This window comes from Phocoena phocoena, chromosome 8 (genome assembly GCF_963924675.1).
Source record: "Phocoena phocoena chromosome 8, mPhoPho1.1, whole genome shotgun sequence".
In the NCBI taxonomy this organism is placed as follows: Eukaryota; Metazoa; Chordata; class Mammalia; order Artiodactyla; family Phocoenidae; genus Phocoena; species Phocoena phocoena.
The window spans coordinates 62,734,173-62,753,000 of record NC_089226.1 but is presented as its reverse complement, the minus strand read 5'-3'; the positions used below and the strand labels follow the sequence as shown (position 1 = coordinate 62,753,000).

Below are 18,828 nucleotides of genomic sequence, written 5' to 3'. Positions count from 1 at the left end.
AACCTAAAAAATAAGATGAATGAATATAACAAAACAGAAACAGAGTCACAGATATGGAGAATAAACTAGTGGTTATGAGTGAGGAGATGGAAAAGGGTAGAGGCAGGATAAGAGTAGGGGATTAAGGGGTACAAACTACTATGTATAAAATAAATGAGCTGGAAGGATATATTGTACAGCACAAAGAATATAGCCAATGTTTTATAACAACTTTTTTTTTTTTTTTTTTTTTTTTTTGCGGTACGCGGGCCTCTCACTGTTGTGGCCTCTCCCGTTGAGGAGCACAGGCTCCGGATACGCAGGCTCAGCGGCCATGGCTCACGGGCCCAGCCGCTCCGCAGCACGTGGGATCTTCCCGGACCGGGGCACGAACCCGTGTCCCCTGCATCGGCAGGCGGACTCTCAACCACTGCGCCACCAGGGAAGCCCTATAACAACTTTAAATGGAGTATAATCTATAAAAACTTTGAATCACCATGTTGTACATCTGAAACTAATGTAATATTGTAAGTTAACTATACTTCAAAAATATGTATAAGATTATAGAGTTGTGAGAAAGTTGTAAAAGAAATAAAATGGGCCAAATGTGGGTTGTTGTTGAAGCAGAGTGATAGGTACATGGAGGTTAATTATACTATTCTCTCTACTTTTATAGAGATTTTAAGTTTTCCATCACAAAAAGGTGAAAGGATAACCAAGTAGAAATATGAGCAAAGGGTACAAAACTGCAATACATGGAAAAATAAACACTAATTACTGTTAAATACATTTGATGTCACCGATAATTAGGCAAACTAAAAATTAACAACTGTGGCTTATTTGTGCACATAATGAGAAATTTGATGCAGCAGCTCCACAAAATATTAGGTACCTAGACTTCTGTCTTTCCACTCAGCCATCTTTACCTTGTGCTTCTTGCTTTGGGGCTACAGAATGGTTGCTCCAGCTTTAACCATTTTGTTCATTTTTCAGGAAGGAGGAAGGGAAAAAGTCCAGAGCCAAAATGTTTATGTCAGCTGAGTCCATCTAACCCTTTTATAGAATATTCCATGAACCCTAAATCAACAACAAGAACTGAGTAACAAGGCCTCATCATATGCAAGGGAAGCTGGAAAATGTGTTTTGTTTTGTTTTTAAATTGGGCACTTTGAAGGACCCAACAAAATCAGGGCTCTGTTTCCAAGAAAAAAAAAAGGGAGACTATATATTGGATAGACAACTAGATACCTTCACGATATAATCTCAAATTAGTCATTACTATTGTTACTTAATGCTTGATTAGATTTACATACAGTTTACCCATTTTTTCTTTATTCATCATTTCCTCTTATATCCCTCTCCTTCCTCCTGGACTTAATTTCTGTCTTTGATGAACTTTCTGCATTAGTGGCTCTCTTAGCAATGGTATGCTGTTAGTAAATCCTTTCAAGTGTTTTTTTTCCCCTAAAAATATCTTTATTTCACTCTTATTCTTAGATGATCACTTAGCTGGGCATAAAATTCTAAGTTGATAGTTATTTTTGCTCAGCACTTTGAAGATACTATTTTCTTACTGAATATTTGTGGATAAATCCTCAATTGGTGTTTGCGTGTCTTTCTTAAGGTTGTAGTCTTGACTGTTCCCTAAATTTGCAGTTCTCACCAAATTTTAGGTTTTAAAACTTATTTGTTTTGCATGTATATTAGTTGTATGTGTTATGTTTTTATAGATTTATTTTGTAGAAGGGCAAAATTTGCCACAAGAAAGAGATTTCTGGTTTGACAATGACTGTTTTGGGCAGGTAATTTGTAAAAGGTAACAAAAAAATTCACATTCCGGTGTGCTCATACATGGCAATGGCCAATCCACAAGTGTTTCTTACACACTGACCACGTCCCCACAACTCAGCCAAGGAAAAGGAAGATAAGTATAATCAGAGCCACTTCCCCCATGCCACATTATCTACCAGGTTTAGAAGCAAAAGTGATTTAGTTTTTGCCTTCCAGAAATACAAAAAAATGGTGAAAGAATGTAGATTCACAAATGCCTCAATGGACAATATCCTAAATTGAGTTCCCGAGTGTGCTACCAAATTATCTTTCCTCTAACACCTGGCTATAACCATCCATTTACATTTGGAAAACAAGAGAAAGATAAATGTTTTAGCATATTCTGATGGGATGTTTGCAAGCATGTAGGAAAGCCTATCCTTGCCAACAGGGACAACTTTGATATTCAATCCTTTTGTAGAAAGTGGAAACCTGTCACAAGAAGCAAGTAATGTTTGCAAATGGAGGCCTTAGGCACCAACAACTTGGCTAGCCAGATAGACTCTGGGGGAAGCAATGAATGGATGTGGGTGTAATGGGACATGTACTGTTGCTTGAGCAAGACTATGCTTCTGTGGTTGACTCCCCACATCTTGCAAAGATCTTTGCAAGAAACCACATTCAGAAACATCATATGGACATGGTTGAATGCCTCGTGTCTTGGTTAATGAGTAACTTTGTTTTAAGTTGGTATATTGCTGCTCTCACAAGGCTTTCTGTTTTGGTTCTCTTTAGTCTCTCTAAAATTCCAGGGGAAAACTCTTGAGTTTCAAAATGCATATGAGCAAGAATAAGCTCATTTTACTGCTTGGAATGATCTGTTTGGAACAGAGTAAATCTGCAACTCTCTCTCTCCCCAAAGGTAAGTTCCAAACGATCTCTGTAACTACCTTTATCTGAAGAAATAAACTTTGCTGGCAGTGGCTCTCACAGTTCCACTCCATATTCCTTTGGGAGAACAGGAGAGACAAATATATTTTGGAGATCTAATTAGTTTTCATGTAATTAATTTGGATTGCTCTCCTGCAATCATCATATTAAACTGAATAGAACATTAATGGAATACAACTTGGACAAGTTGCACTGATCTGGAGAAAACTGGAATTGTTCACTTATTTGGACACATTCCACAATCCCATCTCCTTTCATGTAGCAAATTCTGGAAATCAGCATAAATTTGGAAGCATTTGTAATCTTTTAAAAAATTATATTGCTGGGAAATATGAAGCATGTTTCCTGTAGTCTATTATTTATATATATATAAATGGTCTTTTTTTCCTCAAGTAACATAATCTGAGAACAGTTCTTGGCAGGCTTCTTCACAGTCAGATTTGTACCAGCCTCAAGAATTATCATGTTTTCTATCTTTGCTTCAATTAGTTCAGGAAATACTAAATTTTGTGTCTAAGGTATTTATGATTCAGTCAACAGAAACAGCTAGAAAATAAGCTTTGATTCAATATTATACCTGTATTGGGTTCAGAATCAAAAGACAGTGTTACATCCATGCTTTGTCATTAATTAGCTGTGTATCTCTTTGATTCTTCATTTTCCCATCAGTAATGTGGGGGTCATAGTGCTTGATTCACAGGCAGAGAATGGGCCTTAAATGAGAAGTTATTTGAAAGAGTTTTGTATATTTTAACATATTAATCTAAATAGCTATGCTTTCAAGGATATATTTTCCAGAAAAATCATTTGTTCTTCCTTCCAACTTTTATAAGTGTCTACTGTATGCTAGGAATGTGCTAAACCTTGGAAATACAGAGGTGAATAAAACATAGGGTTTTTTTTTTTTCCTTAAGTACTTCATAGTACAATGAAGGAGACAAACAATTCACTATCATAATACTGCATGGCAGAAACTATAAGAGGGGAGAGGAACTACAGGGGAGAAACACTTAACACAGTTTGAGGAAATCAAGGAAGAGTTCTCAGTTGGAGTGATCTCCAAGCTGAAGAATAGGGATTAGAGAATTCAACTATGTAAAGAAGTGGGGTGATTATGAGACAGGGCATGCTAGGCCCTCCTAGAGAACATGCAGAAAAGAAGGACCTGCAGTAGGGACAGAACATGGACCATCCTTAAATTACCAGGCAGTCTTCAGCATCTTAATCTAGCCCATCTCTTAGCTGAAGAGTCAAAAACAAACAAAACAAAACAAAACAAAAAAAAGCAGAACAAATATTGAGAATAAGTAAGTAAATGCAACTTTTTCAAGGATAAGATCTTTTCCACAGAAAGGAAAGAGTTCTTTCTCCCATTACCTAGCAACCCTTCTACCCTAACACCATTCCGGTGTGTGAATCAGGACACTGTCTTCCCTCTACTCCACTATCATTGAACAACGTGATACTTTCCACTCTTACAGCAAATTAAATCCACTGATCATGGTCAGTGGTGCCTGGCACACAGTCAAAGATCTCAGACTTAGTCTCTTTGGTCAAGCAGAGGAAAAGATGCAAACAAAATTACAGTCTAAGGCAGGCTATAGTATTACCCATTCAACCAATTAATTGAACAACTTCTATGAATTGGGAACTGCACTAGATACTGTAGATACAGATATTTCAAGATTAAGTTCCTATTTCTGAGGAGCTCACAGTCTGGTGGGGTTGAAAGATAACCATAACAGCATGTGATAAATGTCACAGAAGCACAGAGTGCTGTGAGGAGCCTCTAAGGGGTCAGATGGCTCAGTATCAAAAGGGGACTGTATTTGCACTAACCCAGTGGAGATCTACCTCTGAGGCCCTAGATCTTCATGTCAGAAAAGTAGATCTCTTCATGATATGCACGTCCTATGTGAAAAAGTGGAACAACCCTTGTACCGCAAATCACAGCAAATTCCACAAGTAACTTAAAGCCATTTTATAGTACTGCAACATGCTCCATGTCTTACAGTATTTCTTGCTCAGAAGACTTTCCTGTACCCCTCCGTCCTAAGAGATACCTAATCACTAAATTATTGTCTTTTTTCCCCCAGCTGCCACTTGTGGGCAGAGTCTGGTTAAGTCACGGCCTTTGAATGACCTTAACATTTTCAGTCGCATTGTTGGGGGAAGACAAGTGGAAAAGGGTTCCTACCCTTGGCAGGTGAGTCTCAGGGAACCTTCTCCTGTGGTTGGATTGTGAGCTGTCTCAGGATTGGATCTCTCAGAACCCATGCTGCTCATCAGTATGCTCTCTTCTGGCTTAGTTCATCACCAGAGATCTCATGAGTTAGTACAAGGATCCAAGACGCTCCTGATGTCCATCATTTGACTTCTAGAAAAGGTGTGTTCAGAATAGTTACAAGCGCTATTGGCTTGCTCCAAAATTTGGAAATGCCATCCCAAACTTTCAGTCCCTAATACAAAAACCCCACTTCAAATTTATAATTTAAAAAATAATTTTCTGATTCAATAAATATATTTAAAACATACTTATCTTGTTATAGTTAAAGATGATGAGGGAAGGTGTAGCCATAGGTCTACTTTTATGTTTGGGATGTAAGATTCATACCTATACCATAGAACCCTTCAGGGAATAATGAAGAGTACTGCCTCCGTAGTAGTTAGTGTCCTAAGAATTCTGTCTCAATCTAATTTCCTGTTCCTCCTATGCCATAGAATGCCTTTGTGCCTCTGCCTTAGCCTATGGCATTTATTGTCTTTGAAAGTCTCCCAATTTTCTTTACCCTGGGAGCCATGCTGTATTCTTGCCTCTTCATTTTGTAGGTAGAACAATAGCTCTTTATTTTTACTTCTCTTGAGTCAGTGAGTCATATTAACTTTTTTTTTTTTTTTTTTTTGCGGTACGCGGGCCTCTCATTGCTGTGGCCTCTCCCGTTGCAGAGCACAGGCTCCGGACATGCAGGCTCAGCGGCCATGGCTCACGGGCCCAGCCGCTCCATGGCATGTGGGATCCTCCCAGACCGGGGCACGAACCCGTGTCCCCTGCATCGGCAGGCAGACTCTCAACCACTGTGCCACCAGGGAGGCCCCATATTAACTTTTAGATCAGTGGATATTTGGTAACGATTGGTTGACTGAGTCTGTGTTCAGTGAGATGATGGAATGGCTGAATCATAGTCATTTGATTAACTGATGAATTAATTACCTGGTTTGAAGAGTTGATTGATCAAATTCTTAGTTGGTCAGTTGGTTGGCCAGTCAATTCAGAAGTCCATATTCAAATCATAGTCAGGGATGACTCATTGACTTTTACTTACTTGTGCTTTATTCTGTTCTTAGCCTTTTCTCTGTATTAATTTTGTTTTCAATTGCTCATTGAATAATTTTTGTTCAAAAAGGAGACAGTTCTAATAAATTGCTTCTTTTCTAATTTAAACAGTGGAATTAAAAGTATTTGCTTGTACCCTATAAGTCGTGTTGGAGTCAAGCCAAACATCATGAACAGGACAAGCCAAAGATAGAAAATCTGTCGTAGAGACAGATTAAAAATAAGCTTGAAGCAGTTGTAGAGGTCACATAGTTAAAAACTATAAGACAGCTGTAAATCCAGACTCTTTCTCTAAGAGGCTCAGAGGAATTGGAACAGACTTTGGAAGACTTCCTTAGCCCTCACCTTGTCTTTATCCCAAACTTCTCCATCTGGTCTGTTCTGTATCTTATGCTTCTTTTTCTTTCTCTTCATTCACAGATATGATTCATATTGTTAGAGTAACAGATGGTAAACATTATCATGTAAATAAATAAATACCCACAATTTTTATTACCAACTTCCTAAAACCTTATAGCCAATCATCTCAAGTTAACTACCTCTCCTGTGGGCCAGCAGTAGGAATATTCTGGTTCCAGCATTGCTCTTCTTTCTGAGCTATAGTGTGATTGGTTTACCACTTCACAGTCCATGATTTCTGGTATTTATGAGTAAGATATCTGGGTCTCTTTTTCAGAATATGCTCAATCTCCAGGTTTGGGGGGATCCCAGGGCATTAACTTACTCCTATTTAAGGTCTTTGCAATTCAGGTGTCTTTGAAACAAAGGCAGAAGCATGTCTGTGGTGGGACCATCATCTCTGCAGAGTGGGTGATCACGGCTGCTCACTGTGTTGCAAACAGGTATGGAAAGCCCAGCCCATTGATGAAGGTCAGATTACCCTTCTTCTCCCTGGGAATCAGCAGCAATAACTCTATTAAAATATGGAATGGTGTGATGTATGCCTTAGGGGAGAACATGTTAATTGCATAATACAGATAGGGCTCAAGGTCATTGTCCGAGGGTACACAACTTGGTAGAAAACATTCATTCCTTATTTAAAATGGGCTAGAAGTTAATAAAGACTAATATCCAAGTGAGGAAAAAAGCATCCCAAAGATAGAGTTCTGAAAGTTCTCTCCTAGTTTTCTTAAATTTCAGTGAAAAAAAAAAAGCATCCAGTTCATTATGCATCTTAATAAATGGATAAAAGAAAACAAAGGGAGGACAGTAAAACACGAAGAAGGCTCCTGTGTCTTCTTTCCTGTTGACCCTGCCTCTCTGAACTTCACTCTAACAATTTCCGTCTCTTATCCATTTTCTTGTATGCTCCAAATGTTCTACTGTTGCCAGTGCTCTTGAGATTCATAAAGCTGCAATGAAGATTATATATCCCCCTATTTGCCCTCTTTCTCCACAAACATCTCCTGGATGTTTACTCAGTGCTGGACACTAGTGGGTATCAAAGATGCAAAGATGACTAAGATATGATTCCTGCCCCCCGAGAGTTGATAGTCTAAAAAAGAGTCAACTGATAATTTCACTGCAATGTGGCAGGTGGTTAGGCTAGAGAGTTGCTATGTATTAGGTTTGGTATTTAATATAGCCAAGAGCCAGGGAAATATACCAAGAGAAAATGATGTCTTTTCCAATTTTGTATAAAATCATCTCTTCTAGATCCCCAGAGATGGCAAGCGCAAAGCTCTTAATCCACCTCAATGCATCCTATCAAGTTCCTTTCAGATAACTTTGCTGCGGGTAGAAGAGGAATAGAATGATGTTTCCCGTGTCATGCTAGATCTCTAAATTACAAACATAAAGGAAGTAGGGGAAGATCCCCACTTCCCATTGCTCTAATCAGTCCCAAAGCCCTGAGTGTGCATACCCTCTGGAACATCAGAGTTACGGTGCTACTACGTCTTTCATGGTATGCATTATGCATCAGATCTCTGACATTAAAGCAGCATACTTCATGGGAATCACCAGAAACTCCCAAAGGATCTCACCGATATTGAGGCCAGGCCAGCCATCTGGGGTAGCTGAATATAGCTTTAGACCACTGAATTATACTGTATATACACCCTTAGGCATTAAACAAATAACACTGCAAGGTATTCAATTTATCATATTATTGGCTCCATATGAGGCCACTTTTTACTAGTCCCTCACTCACATTGGGAACCTCTACATTTGGAATCATTCTCACTTTCTCTGTTCATCAGCTTCACACCTACATTATCTATCCATGTCTTTTTTTTTTTTTTTTGCGGTACGCAGGCCTCTTACTGTTGTGGCCTCTACCGTTGCGGAGCACAGGCTCCGGACGTGCAGGCCCAGCGGCCATGGCTCACGGGCCCAGCCGCTCCGTGGCATGTGGGATCTTCCCGGACCGGGGCACAAACCCGTGTCCCCTGCATCGGCAGGCGGACTCTCAACCACTGCGCCACCAGGGAAGCCCCTATCCATGTCATTTTGAAGAAGTCATTTTGTCAACCACTGCAACTGTACTCAGAGGTTCAATGAAATCCATCCATTTTACTCTTTCTTCCTCATAGAAATATTGCATCAACTTTCAACGTTACTGCTGGAGAATATGACTTGAGCTATATAGAGCCAGGAGAGCAAACCCTCACCGTTGAAACCATCATCATACACCCAGATTTCTCTACCAAGAAACCAATGGATTATGATATTGCTCTTTTGAAGATGGCTGGAGCTTTCCATTTTGGTAAACATTTGAAGCTCACTCTGAATTGTCTACCCCATGTGCTCCAGAACTTCTGTTCCATAGCACATTCCCTACAGTATAAGTTATGTAGCATATGCCCAAGAATTCTGAATCATGTACTTTGAGATAGGAATTTGAGCTGGAGGCTCCCCTACCTGAAATCCTCTTGGCTTGTGGCTTTAGACATAGGATCATGTGGAGTCAGTCACTTTGTTTCACAAGTAACCCCTGGAGGTGCCAGACAGAGATATCACGAGTTCTTTGGGAACCACCCAGATGCCAGTTGGTGAGTGGCTTATGGTATCCTCTTCTCCGTGAATGAAACAAGCCCTGCCTTGCTCTTTTCTGCAGACCAGTCTGTGGGACCCATGTGTCTTCCAGAGCCAGGGGAACAATTTGAGCCTGGATTTATTTGTACAACCACAGGCTGGGGCCGCTTGAATGAAGGTAAGAACTCCTACGCTCGTATCAGAAGTTTCTGGTTGGTAATCAGAAAAGAGAATTTTTAATCTATTTTAAAAAGACAGTTGTGTAGACATTTTAAAAATAGAGACTATCACATTGTGCTTCGAAATTCAAATCTTTCCAAAAGACGCAGGCCTGAATGGGGCATCTTCAACGCAGAAAAGGTGAAAGAGTGCCTTGCTGGGGTTCTCATTTCTGTGTTTTCTAGGTGGCGTCGTCCCACAAGTCTTGCAGGAAGTGAACCTGCCCATTTTGACCCAGGATGAGTGTATTACAGCTCTATTGACCTTACAGAAACCCATTAGTGGGCGGACCTTTCTCTGCGCAGGCTTCCCAGATGGAGGAAGAGATGCGTGTCAGGTAGGCAGGAACGGTTGGGCTGACAGGTCCCGGGCAGGGCTTCCCTCAGCTTTGTCATCAGATGAGGGGCTGAAAGAAGGCTGTAGGCAAGCCTGGACTCGGGAAAGAAGGATCAGGACTGAAAAGGGAGGTCAAGTCAAAATAGAGGACAGTTTAAACAACGTGTTTTTAGCAGAGACTGTGCTTTCAGAGGAGATCTTCTGCTCTTTCCAAAAGACCAAATAATGGAGATGATGCCAACAATGAACTCGGGTACTCCGGCCCTGAAGGACAGGTGATGCTTTCCTACTTAGAGATTTCCAGTTTGTGTATAATGGGAGCTTTCTCTTTCCCTGCATCCTTCCTGCTGACCAAACTTGAGGTTGATTTGACTACTGGACAAGACTTTTCTGAGTCTGTAGGATGAGACAGGAGAAGGAAACAATCTGATATTTGACGAAAGCTTAGGATGGGGAAGATGGAGGTGGACTTGGTAGGCTCCAATGGTATTTGAGGATTGACTGTGAATTGTGCTGGCCTATTCTCCCAGGCCCCTGAGTCCAACGTATTAGAAGTGAAGAGATTCATTAATCCTCATCTAGCGCCTTTGTGGGGCACAGACACTGACAATGACAGTAACAGCGATCTTTTCTCCCTACAGGGAGACTCAGGAGGCTCCCTCATGTGCCGGAATAAGAAAGGGACGTGGACTCTGGCTGGTGTGACTTCCTGGGGTTTGGGCTGTGGTCGAGGTTGGAGAAATAATCTGCAGAAAGCTGATCAAGGATCCCCTGGGGTCTTCACAGATCTTACTAAAGTGCTTCCCTGGATCCACAAACACATCCAAATTGGTAATCAAGCCAGAACATAAGGTCAAGAAGCTAGGGAAAGAGAGAGCATAGCAGAGTCTACACAAGTCAGGACCACTGAGCAGACAACCTCTGCTTCTGTTCTTAGTGTCTCGCATAAGGACTGTGGTATTTACTGAGTCTCAAACAAGGGTAAACTATGATGTGTGGTACAGTGTACAAATATTCAATGAAACGTGAATACATCCATCCTAGACTTTGTCAAGTTTGCCTTTAATTGAAACTGTCTCACTGCTTCTCAACTCTGCTAGCAAGATTCAGCAAGCTATATAGCATGGATCAGTGGTTATCAATGAGGGGAAATTTTGCCCCCCACGGGACAATGTCTGGAGACATTTTTGGTTGTCACAACAGGGGACAGGGGTGCCACTGGCATCTAGGGGGTGGGGGCTATGGATCCTGCTAAGCGTCCTGCAGTGCACGGGACAGCCCCCCCTCCCACAGCAAAGAATGATTTAGTCCCATATGTTAGTAATGTTGTGGTTGAGAAGGCCTGGCATAGAGCCAGGTACCATAAGTCTGAAAAGGCCAGGGTCTATAAACGTCCTTCTACCAGATTCACCAATGAGTTAATTGAAACTTCATTTTTGCCTCCAAATCCAACTTAATTGTTTCCTTAACTGGTGGCTTCCAGCCTAAAATAGGACTTCTATTCTTTCCCAAAGGGGTTAATTCAAATTAGTTCAGGAAGAACCTGGGTTTGTGTTCAAGTATATGGTACACTAGCAGGTTTCGGAGTCCTCCGTTCAACTTGTAGCTGTCCAGCAGTTGTGGGTGTGTTATTTCCATCTCTAGCCTCCCTTTTCATGAAAAATTAGAGGGGTAGACCAGATGACCTCTTCTTGCTTTGTGTAATCCCCAAGCTAGGCAGCCCACTTAATAAAGAGTGAGATCATCTTCTTAAAGCACAAAGGCCACTTTGCTGCTTTGTCAATTTATCCCTTCTGTTCTTTCCACAGATTATATTTTCATTAGTTGCAAATTGACTTAACAACCTCTGCACTTTTGAGCCAGGGAGATGCTAACTTCTTGAAATATTGTTCAGGATATCACAACCTCGAATTGCATCTTTCTTTTTCTTTCCCAGGGAAGCTGAGAAAGCACTCCAGAGGTGGATATTTCCTGTAGCCTGTTCTTCCAGGAACATGAATTAATCTCTAGGATTTCTGAATATCGGTTCCTTTATAATCAAAAGTCTTCCTCTGCAAGAGCTCTCCATAATCACTAGGTATAAAACCATCACTAGGAGCACCCACAGCCATTCATCCCCAGCCACCAGGAGCGCCTCATTCCCTCTGAGTTCACTTGTCAATCCAGAGCTCCAGTTCAATTCAGAAAACAGTTGGCAAATCCCAGATTTGGATCCGAGACACAAGGGAGGAGGTGGGGCATGGCAGATGTGGTCCGGAAGCTACACACCTTGTCCTGAAAGAATAGGGGACTCGCCCCCAGGGTTACATTGCAGGTCTGAAATGAATTCACTCTGTGACTTTGGGCAGGCTCCTTCCTACCTCTGAACCTGAGTTTCCTCATCCAAAAAGGAAAGAGTTTGGGCCAGGTGGTCTCAAAGGCATCTTTAGCTCAAATCTTCAGTGGTTCTGTGAGTCTGTGGAGCTATCTCCAAAGAGCAAAGTGGAAAAAGAGTACCCTGAGAGCTCAGAGGAGTGAGTGGCTGCTTCTAGCTGGGGGAAAAAAAAAAGACAACGGAGGCTTTTGGAGCACAGACATCTTTTAAGCTTAACATTAAAGAAAAAAGGATGAGTAGGATTTTGTCAGGTGGAAATGGGATATAGGTAAGGAAAAATACTCCAGCTCAAGGAGTCATCCTTATCAGAAGATGGATACTAAAATATGGAGATATGAAAATTTAGGATGTAATAGAGACCCAGTAAGTCAATCAGTTGAAGTGTAGGCTATGTGATGAGTTTTTATGAGGGAGAAGATTAAACGGGTAACCTGAGAACAAAATATGGAAACTTTGAACACCACTCAAGAAAATTTTGACTTTATTGAGTAATAGGAAGCTAATTAGATAAACGGATTAGAGCTATACTTTAGTGCTATGAGAACGGCACATAGGGGATAAATTGGAGAGGAAAATACCGATAATTCAAGGTGGACTTATGAGATTATGCATTAGTTCAAGAGACAAGAATATAATGCTTGAACGAGGGCAATGGCCAGAGAATGAAAAGGAGGCATAGAAACAGGATGAATTAGGCCAGGATAGTCACTAAGGTTACGAGCGGTGAGGGAGGGAAGGAATGAAGGATGACACCAAAGTTCTGAGCATGGAAAGCTAAGAAAAGGGCACATAAGCTAATCAAATCAGAAGTGGAAGCAGTTTTGCAGACTGAGAGGAAGTCCCTTTGTAGCATGTTAAGTTTCAGGGGAGATATCTAGGAGATGGTTGAAAAATCAAGTTCAGGTAGAGATAACAGTTGAAACTGATGGTGTGAATGAAGTGGATCAGAGGGCTCGTGTAGAGAGAAATGAAAACTAAGAATAGAAAATAGGGAATACCTGCATCTATAGAGTGGAATTATGGGGTCAAAGAAAGAAGAGTAAAGAAGAAGAAATCATAGAATCTCAAGGTTAGGCAGGATCTACAAGAAACGAAAAATAAGGCATCATCGAAGCCAAGATAGCAAAAGATTTCATGTCTCCACGAAAGGAAGCGTGTGTAAAGAAGAACCAGGAGGCCGCAGTGTCTGTACCGGTTCTGGAGGGAAAGGGCTCTTGTGGCTATAGCCATCACGGTTAGCGCTGATTCGCGTGGCTTTCCCTCCCAGCCGCATGCAGTGAGCAGGACCGTGTGATCAGAGCATCAGAAGGGGAGCTGCACTTCCCAGAAAGCCCCTTCCTGTATTATGAGAGCAAGCAGTGAGTAGCCCCCGCTGCCTCCCCTGCCCTTGACTCCCACCTCCAGTTTGACTCTGCCCCACTCATTGGACTGTGACAGTCGCTTTCCATCTAGAAATAATACCCTCTCAATGTATCTACCTTCAGACTGTGTGTCTGGACCCTGTTTGTACCAGAGGGAATGCACGTGCTCCTCAATTTTTCCCACTTCGATGCAGAGTCTTGTCACCACAATTACCTGTCAATATATTCTTTAGAAGACACACTTATTGGTGAGTGGATTTTCACATTGTCAAATGGACACTAGTGCTAGGAGGACTTAATGGGGCCTGGTTACAATATGTCTGGCCCTGAGGCATCTATAAGTACCACACTTCCTGTCTCCAATTTTGAGACTTAGAATTGACAGTGGAAAGGAACAAAATCTGAGCCTGTGTGAGGGCTGTAAGGGCCACAGTACAATTCACTTACAGCATCTGCTGCCCATGAAAACAGGCTTCCTAGACTCATTTGCCAGACCTGGAGCCCATCAGGAGTAAAATGTAGACACATAGCAGTGCCTCTTGGGGCCTCCCTGGCAGAATGCTGCTCTCCTAAGCATGAAAATGACCTTTACCTGCCTCGTCCAGTTCAGAAGGAAGGTACCAACAGAGAGCCACAAGGAGGAGATAAAGGTTACTTATACAAGAAACAGAAATGGAGGAGTGTTTCTGTGGTTCTAAACTGCAGGTGATTTTGCCCACCCCCTCCCTCCCCCAGGAGACACTTAGCAATGTCTTAGAAGCATTTTTGGTTATCACAACGAGAGGGAATGTTACTGGCATCCAGTGGGTAGAGGCCAGAATTGCTGCAAAACATCCTACAATGTGCAGGACAGCCTGAACACCAAGAACGTTCTAGTTCAAAATGTCCGTAGTGCTGAGGTTGAGAAACCCTGACTTAGACAAGCCTGCACTATCACGAAAGTTCAGTTCCCCATAAGTCTTTTCATGGGTGCTGTTTTCTAGGCTCTGAACCAAAACTCTTCATTCTTATGTTGCAGGGAAGTTCTGTGGAAACAGCCTGGCTTCATCGGTTCTTGTTGGCTCCAATGCTATAAGGCTGAGGTTCATCTCTGATGCCACAGATTATGCTGTTGAGTTTAATCTCACGTATAAAGCTCTTAAACCAAACTACCTTCCTGGTAAAACCGTTTGCTTTTATCACACACTATGCATTCCTTTTGCAGAAATTGAGGACCCATAGGAATGAGATGAGGGGTAGGGAGCCCCCCACCCAAGGCCCACTGAGCTCCATAGCAGAGAGGCGCTCAAGGCAAGTGAGATGCAGGGTGCAGGGGCTCCTTCTGCAGTCCTGCTAAAGCGTGTTTGTTGCCTACCCAAGTGAGCTGAGAGGGCCTGATGAGTTCTCGAGAACCAGAGCACAGACCTCCCCCTTCTTGATGGCTCTGCCTTAAGAGTCAGTTCAGACATCACTTGTGGGAGACACAAGGGGGAAAACAAAGACGATCCCTCTGTGCGCGGTGATGCCATTGTTTGGACGTTCTCCCTTGTGTTGCAGAGTCAGGCTGCAGCTCCTTAACTATCCTTTTTGAAGAAGGCCTCATACAGAGTCTTCACTATCCTGAAGACTACAGCAACATGGCCAGCTGCAACTGGGTTTTTCAAGCCCCCAAACATCACCTCGTTAAGGTACCGACCCTGGTTACCCTTACTTTGCCGAGGATCTCCAGAGAATCGCTCACATAAACACCATGAGGACAGACGTTTTATCTGATGTATCTGCTGCTCTATCCCTAGTACCTAGAACCTAGCACCTGGCACACAAGTTTCTTGATAAATATTATTGATACTGGTTGACTAACAGACTAGCCTATTCTCTACTGTAACTACCCACACTTACCGCTAGGTGGCAACTGTGTGCTTTACATTTTGTTGAAATGTGGCCTTAATCTTTGTACCAGGTAACTTGTTTCATCAGTGTCTAGTCCTTTCTAGAAACAAGCATTTCTTCCTTATTAATTAAACTGCTAACAAAACAGCTTGTGGAGAGTGGATAACAAAAGTGCAGTGCAGAACAGTTTCAGGGACTGGCATAAGGTATAGCAGGAGGAGTGGTGGAAGGCGAGGCTGAGATGGAAGTATGGAGGGCTTTGAATGTCAGGATACAGAGTGTATTCAGCCTTTGATTCGTGGTGTTTGTGACCATTTGTGTGTTTGTTCAGTTAACACTAGTGGGCCATCTGCAGAAATGCCTTCAGGTAGATGACACTGCAGTCAGGGTGAGGTTGGAATTAGGCATTATTTAGAAGTCTTTCTCTTAAAATAATAATTGAAAGCAAGAGAGTATATGGAGACAAAGTAAACTATAAAATATCGGGTAAGGAGTAAGGGTGAACAAGACCTCAAAGTTCTTGTATATTTAAGAGTCCAAAAGAGATCTGAGACCCAGGAATAGAACCAAATTGGTGCAGTGTTAATGACAGTCCAGAGAATGAAGCCTTTAATTCAAAACACAAAACAAAACAAACAAACAAACAAAAAGGTATGGCCAATAGGTTGGATTTCCCACAGCAAGTTAGAGTTTAAAGAGAAAGAGGAGCACCTCCCTCCCTCCCTCCATTCCTTCCATTCTCTCTCTCTTTCTTGATAGATCTTGATCTCCTTCCTTCTTTCTCTCTTCCTTCTGCAGAGAAACCATTGTACAGCTCTGAAACCTTTTGTTCTATTCAAATGTGCTTTTAAATGTTAACAAAGTAAAAAGACAAAACTTTTTTAAAAAATAAAGAGAGGGAGGACTAAGCACCCGTTATACAGTCCCCACCTCATCCCCCAATAAAAAGGTAGAAGAGTTGGGATGGACAATTGAACAGTAGAGAGGAGGTGGGGGAGGTGTCATCTGAAAGGTCAGGTGAAATCAGATGTTAGGTGCAGAAACAAGATCACACAGGAGAAGGAGACATGGAGTAAGTGAGACAAGTGTAGCTGTTGTCTTTCTAAAAGTTTCTGAAACCCAAACAGAGTCAAGGCAGACCGTTCAGGATGAAGCAGGATTAAGGGAAACTGTGTTACTGACAGAGGAGAAAAATCTTAAGTATGAGCGTACGCCTGGAAGGAGGAAGAAGACAAAATTTAGTTGAAAATCCGAACATATCAGAGCTAGAAGTGATTCAAAAGCACCTATGCAATAAAATACCCTGAGTGCTCTGCATCCGTGAAAAGATGCACTCACACTCGGCCAGTGACAGCACCATCCTGCAGGACCCATCCGGGACGGTCATTTGTAAGTTGGTAGGACAAGTCGTAACTATGTGCACACCATTTGACTCGAAGAGAAAAGGGTCTTTTTAAAATTATTATTATTATTCATAAATTTTATTTCTCTACAAGTTACATTTACCAACTTCAAACATTTTAAATTCTAAATTTTAAATATTATTGATATTAAAGGAACAGGTATATCTGACTTTTAGAAATATTTTAAGTTTTCTTGTAAGTTATTTATTATAGGCATTCTAGATCCCCTGTGATGGAAATTTCTGGTTTAAAAAAGATTTATGGGGGCTTCCCTGGTGACGCAGTGGTTGAGAGTCTGCCTGCCGATGCAGGGGACACGGGTTCGTGCCCCGGTCCAGGAAGATCCCACATGCCGCGGAGCGGCTGGGCCCGTGAGCCATGGCCGCTGAGCCTGCGCGTCCGGAGCCTGTGCTCCGCAACGGGAGAGGCCACAACAGTGAGAGGCCCGCATACCACAAAAAAACAACAACAAACAAACAAACAAAAAGATGTATGTAATTTTCCTCCTTTTCTTAAAACCCTTTCCATAAGACACAATGGCCAGAGTAACCAAAAAGGGTCTATTTCCAGAAAGTATCCCAGTAAGGGTTTAAGAAATGTTTGAACGGATCCTGTTTCTGACACGTCTCCTTCTCCCCATGTCTCGTTCACCATGAATCATCCTTTCCCTCCACTTCTGTCCTAGCCACGCAGGCCTGTGTCTTTTGCCAAGTGCTCGGGCTCCATTGAATCCGCGTCATTTGTGCATAAAATATCTAAGCTGCTACCTCATCATTTCTGTCTCCCACTGCTCCTCTCAATTAGGGCTATCAGATTGCTCAAATGTTGTTCTTTGCTGTTTCTTTGCTCCTCCACGGAGGGAACTGGGGAGCTCAAATATTTGCACATTTCCCCACCCTTCTATTCAGCCTGTAATTGGGTGCTTAGATGTTTCAGAGGGTTTGGGAGCCTGTGGTTTAGCATCATTTCCTAAGTCATATAACCCACTCATGAATGCCCCGTTACATTTCTCATCTAAGGTCATGCTGTAGAGCAAGTTGAACAATCCAAACTCCTCTCCTTGATCAAAATGAGGTAATGCATTCATATTGTTTACTCTGGATGTAACATGGAGTCTTCTCAGCTTTCCTTTCAGAACCTGGAAGTAGAAGAAAGTGGAGATTGCACTTCCGACTATGTGAGCCTGCACAGGGCTGTAGAAAGGAAGAAAGAAGTAGGTTTGTGTTCCCTGGGAGCCTCGGCTTCCCTGGTTTGCATTTGGACCCAGTCCTTCTTGGGACTCCTTTTAGGGAATGTGGCTCAGTGTTCCTTCATTCCCCTGCACCATCTCCATCACGTCCTATGCTCCCACCACCTCTCCTCCTTCTCCACCATCAGGGGCGGGAAGAGCTTCAGGGAGAATCGAGGAAGAACGATTTGATCAGAAAATGCGGAAGGCTCACAATGAACTAGGGGTCAGAGGGGAAAGTGACACTGAAATAAGCCCTGTGGCTGGAACAACTTCCCTTAGTGGCATTCCCAGTGGGAGTGTTTGGGAGATAAACAGAATTGAAATGTTGGTGGGGTTAAATACACAGTACAAAGGAGCACTCTGCCTTTCTATTTTGGAAATGAATTGTGACATACACTGGAAAGGTTTATTTCTTAACAGTTACCTGAAGGACAATTGTTTTCTTCTATCCAATGCCGCGTCTGTTTGCTGGGCCCTTGACCACGTCATGCCGGGGCTGGGCTTGAACCAGCTCGACTGTGTGGCTTTGTTGTCCCCACCCCTGTGGTGAGCATCTCCAGGGTGATGTCCGTCAGCTTCCAGTCCGATGAAAACATGACCTTCAGAGGCTTCCAGGCTACAGTCTCCTTCGTTCCTAAAACAGGTAAGAAGATTGAGGCACCAACTCCTCAGGTCTCAAGTCTCATCCTCCTGCTCTGGTAAAAAGGGCAGCATTTAGAGACCAGCACGGATATAATCAACTCGTGATTCACTGAATCTGGGACCCCTGAACCACTGCTCCTGGGGAAATTCAGAGTTAGGGGCCTCTCAGCCTCTGCTTTTATGTGGGTTTCTGTTTCAAGTCACCTTATTTAATATACATTGCTGATTCATTAACACCGAACTCATGGTCAATACCACTATAACTCACGCCTGAACAAAGCTTATCCATCACGTGTATTTTCTCTGTAAGGCACAACCCAGACTTTTTGCCCTTAGGAACACTAGATGGCACTTCAGCACTATGTTTAGGGCCATTGCGAACA

General features: G+C 42.4%; 1 protein-coding gene across 1 annotated transcript; it reads left to right on the top strand.

Moving 5' to 3' along the window:
- Window positions 1-2,583: 2,583 nt before the first annotated feature.
- On the top strand, window positions 2,584-18,505 carry OVCH2 (ovochymase 2). Its single transcript, XM_065882404.1, has 14 exons — window positions 2,584-2,671; window positions 4,797-4,906; window positions 6,785-6,876; window positions 8,569-8,741; window positions 9,093-9,188; window positions 9,415-9,566; window positions 10,207-10,396; window positions 11,502-11,525; window positions 13,207-13,297; window positions 13,424-13,548; window positions 14,319-14,459; window positions 14,837-14,967; window positions 17,696-17,789; window positions 18,315-18,505. Exons 1-14 carry the CDS (start codon window positions 2,584-2,586, stop codon window positions 18,503-18,505), a joined length of 1,698 nt encoding a protein of 565 aa, XP_065738476.1.
- The last annotated feature ends 323 nt before the right edge of the window (window positions 18,506-18,828 follow it).

Excerpts from the sequence above, each read along its gene's own strand:
- OVCH2 (XM_065882404.1), top strand. The coding sequence starts at position 2,584 with ATGCATATGAGCAAGAATAAGCTCATTTTACTGCTTGGAATGATCTGT. Across the intron at positions 2,672-4,796 it reads AACTCTCTCTCTCCCCAAAG|CTGCCACTTGTGGGCAGAGT; the intron begins GTAAGTTCCAAA and ends TTTTTCCCCCAG. Across the intron at positions 9,189-9,414 it reads CTGGGGCCGCTTGAATGAAG|GTGGCGTCGTCCCACAAGTC; the intron begins GTAAGAACTCCT and ends TGTGTTTTCTAG.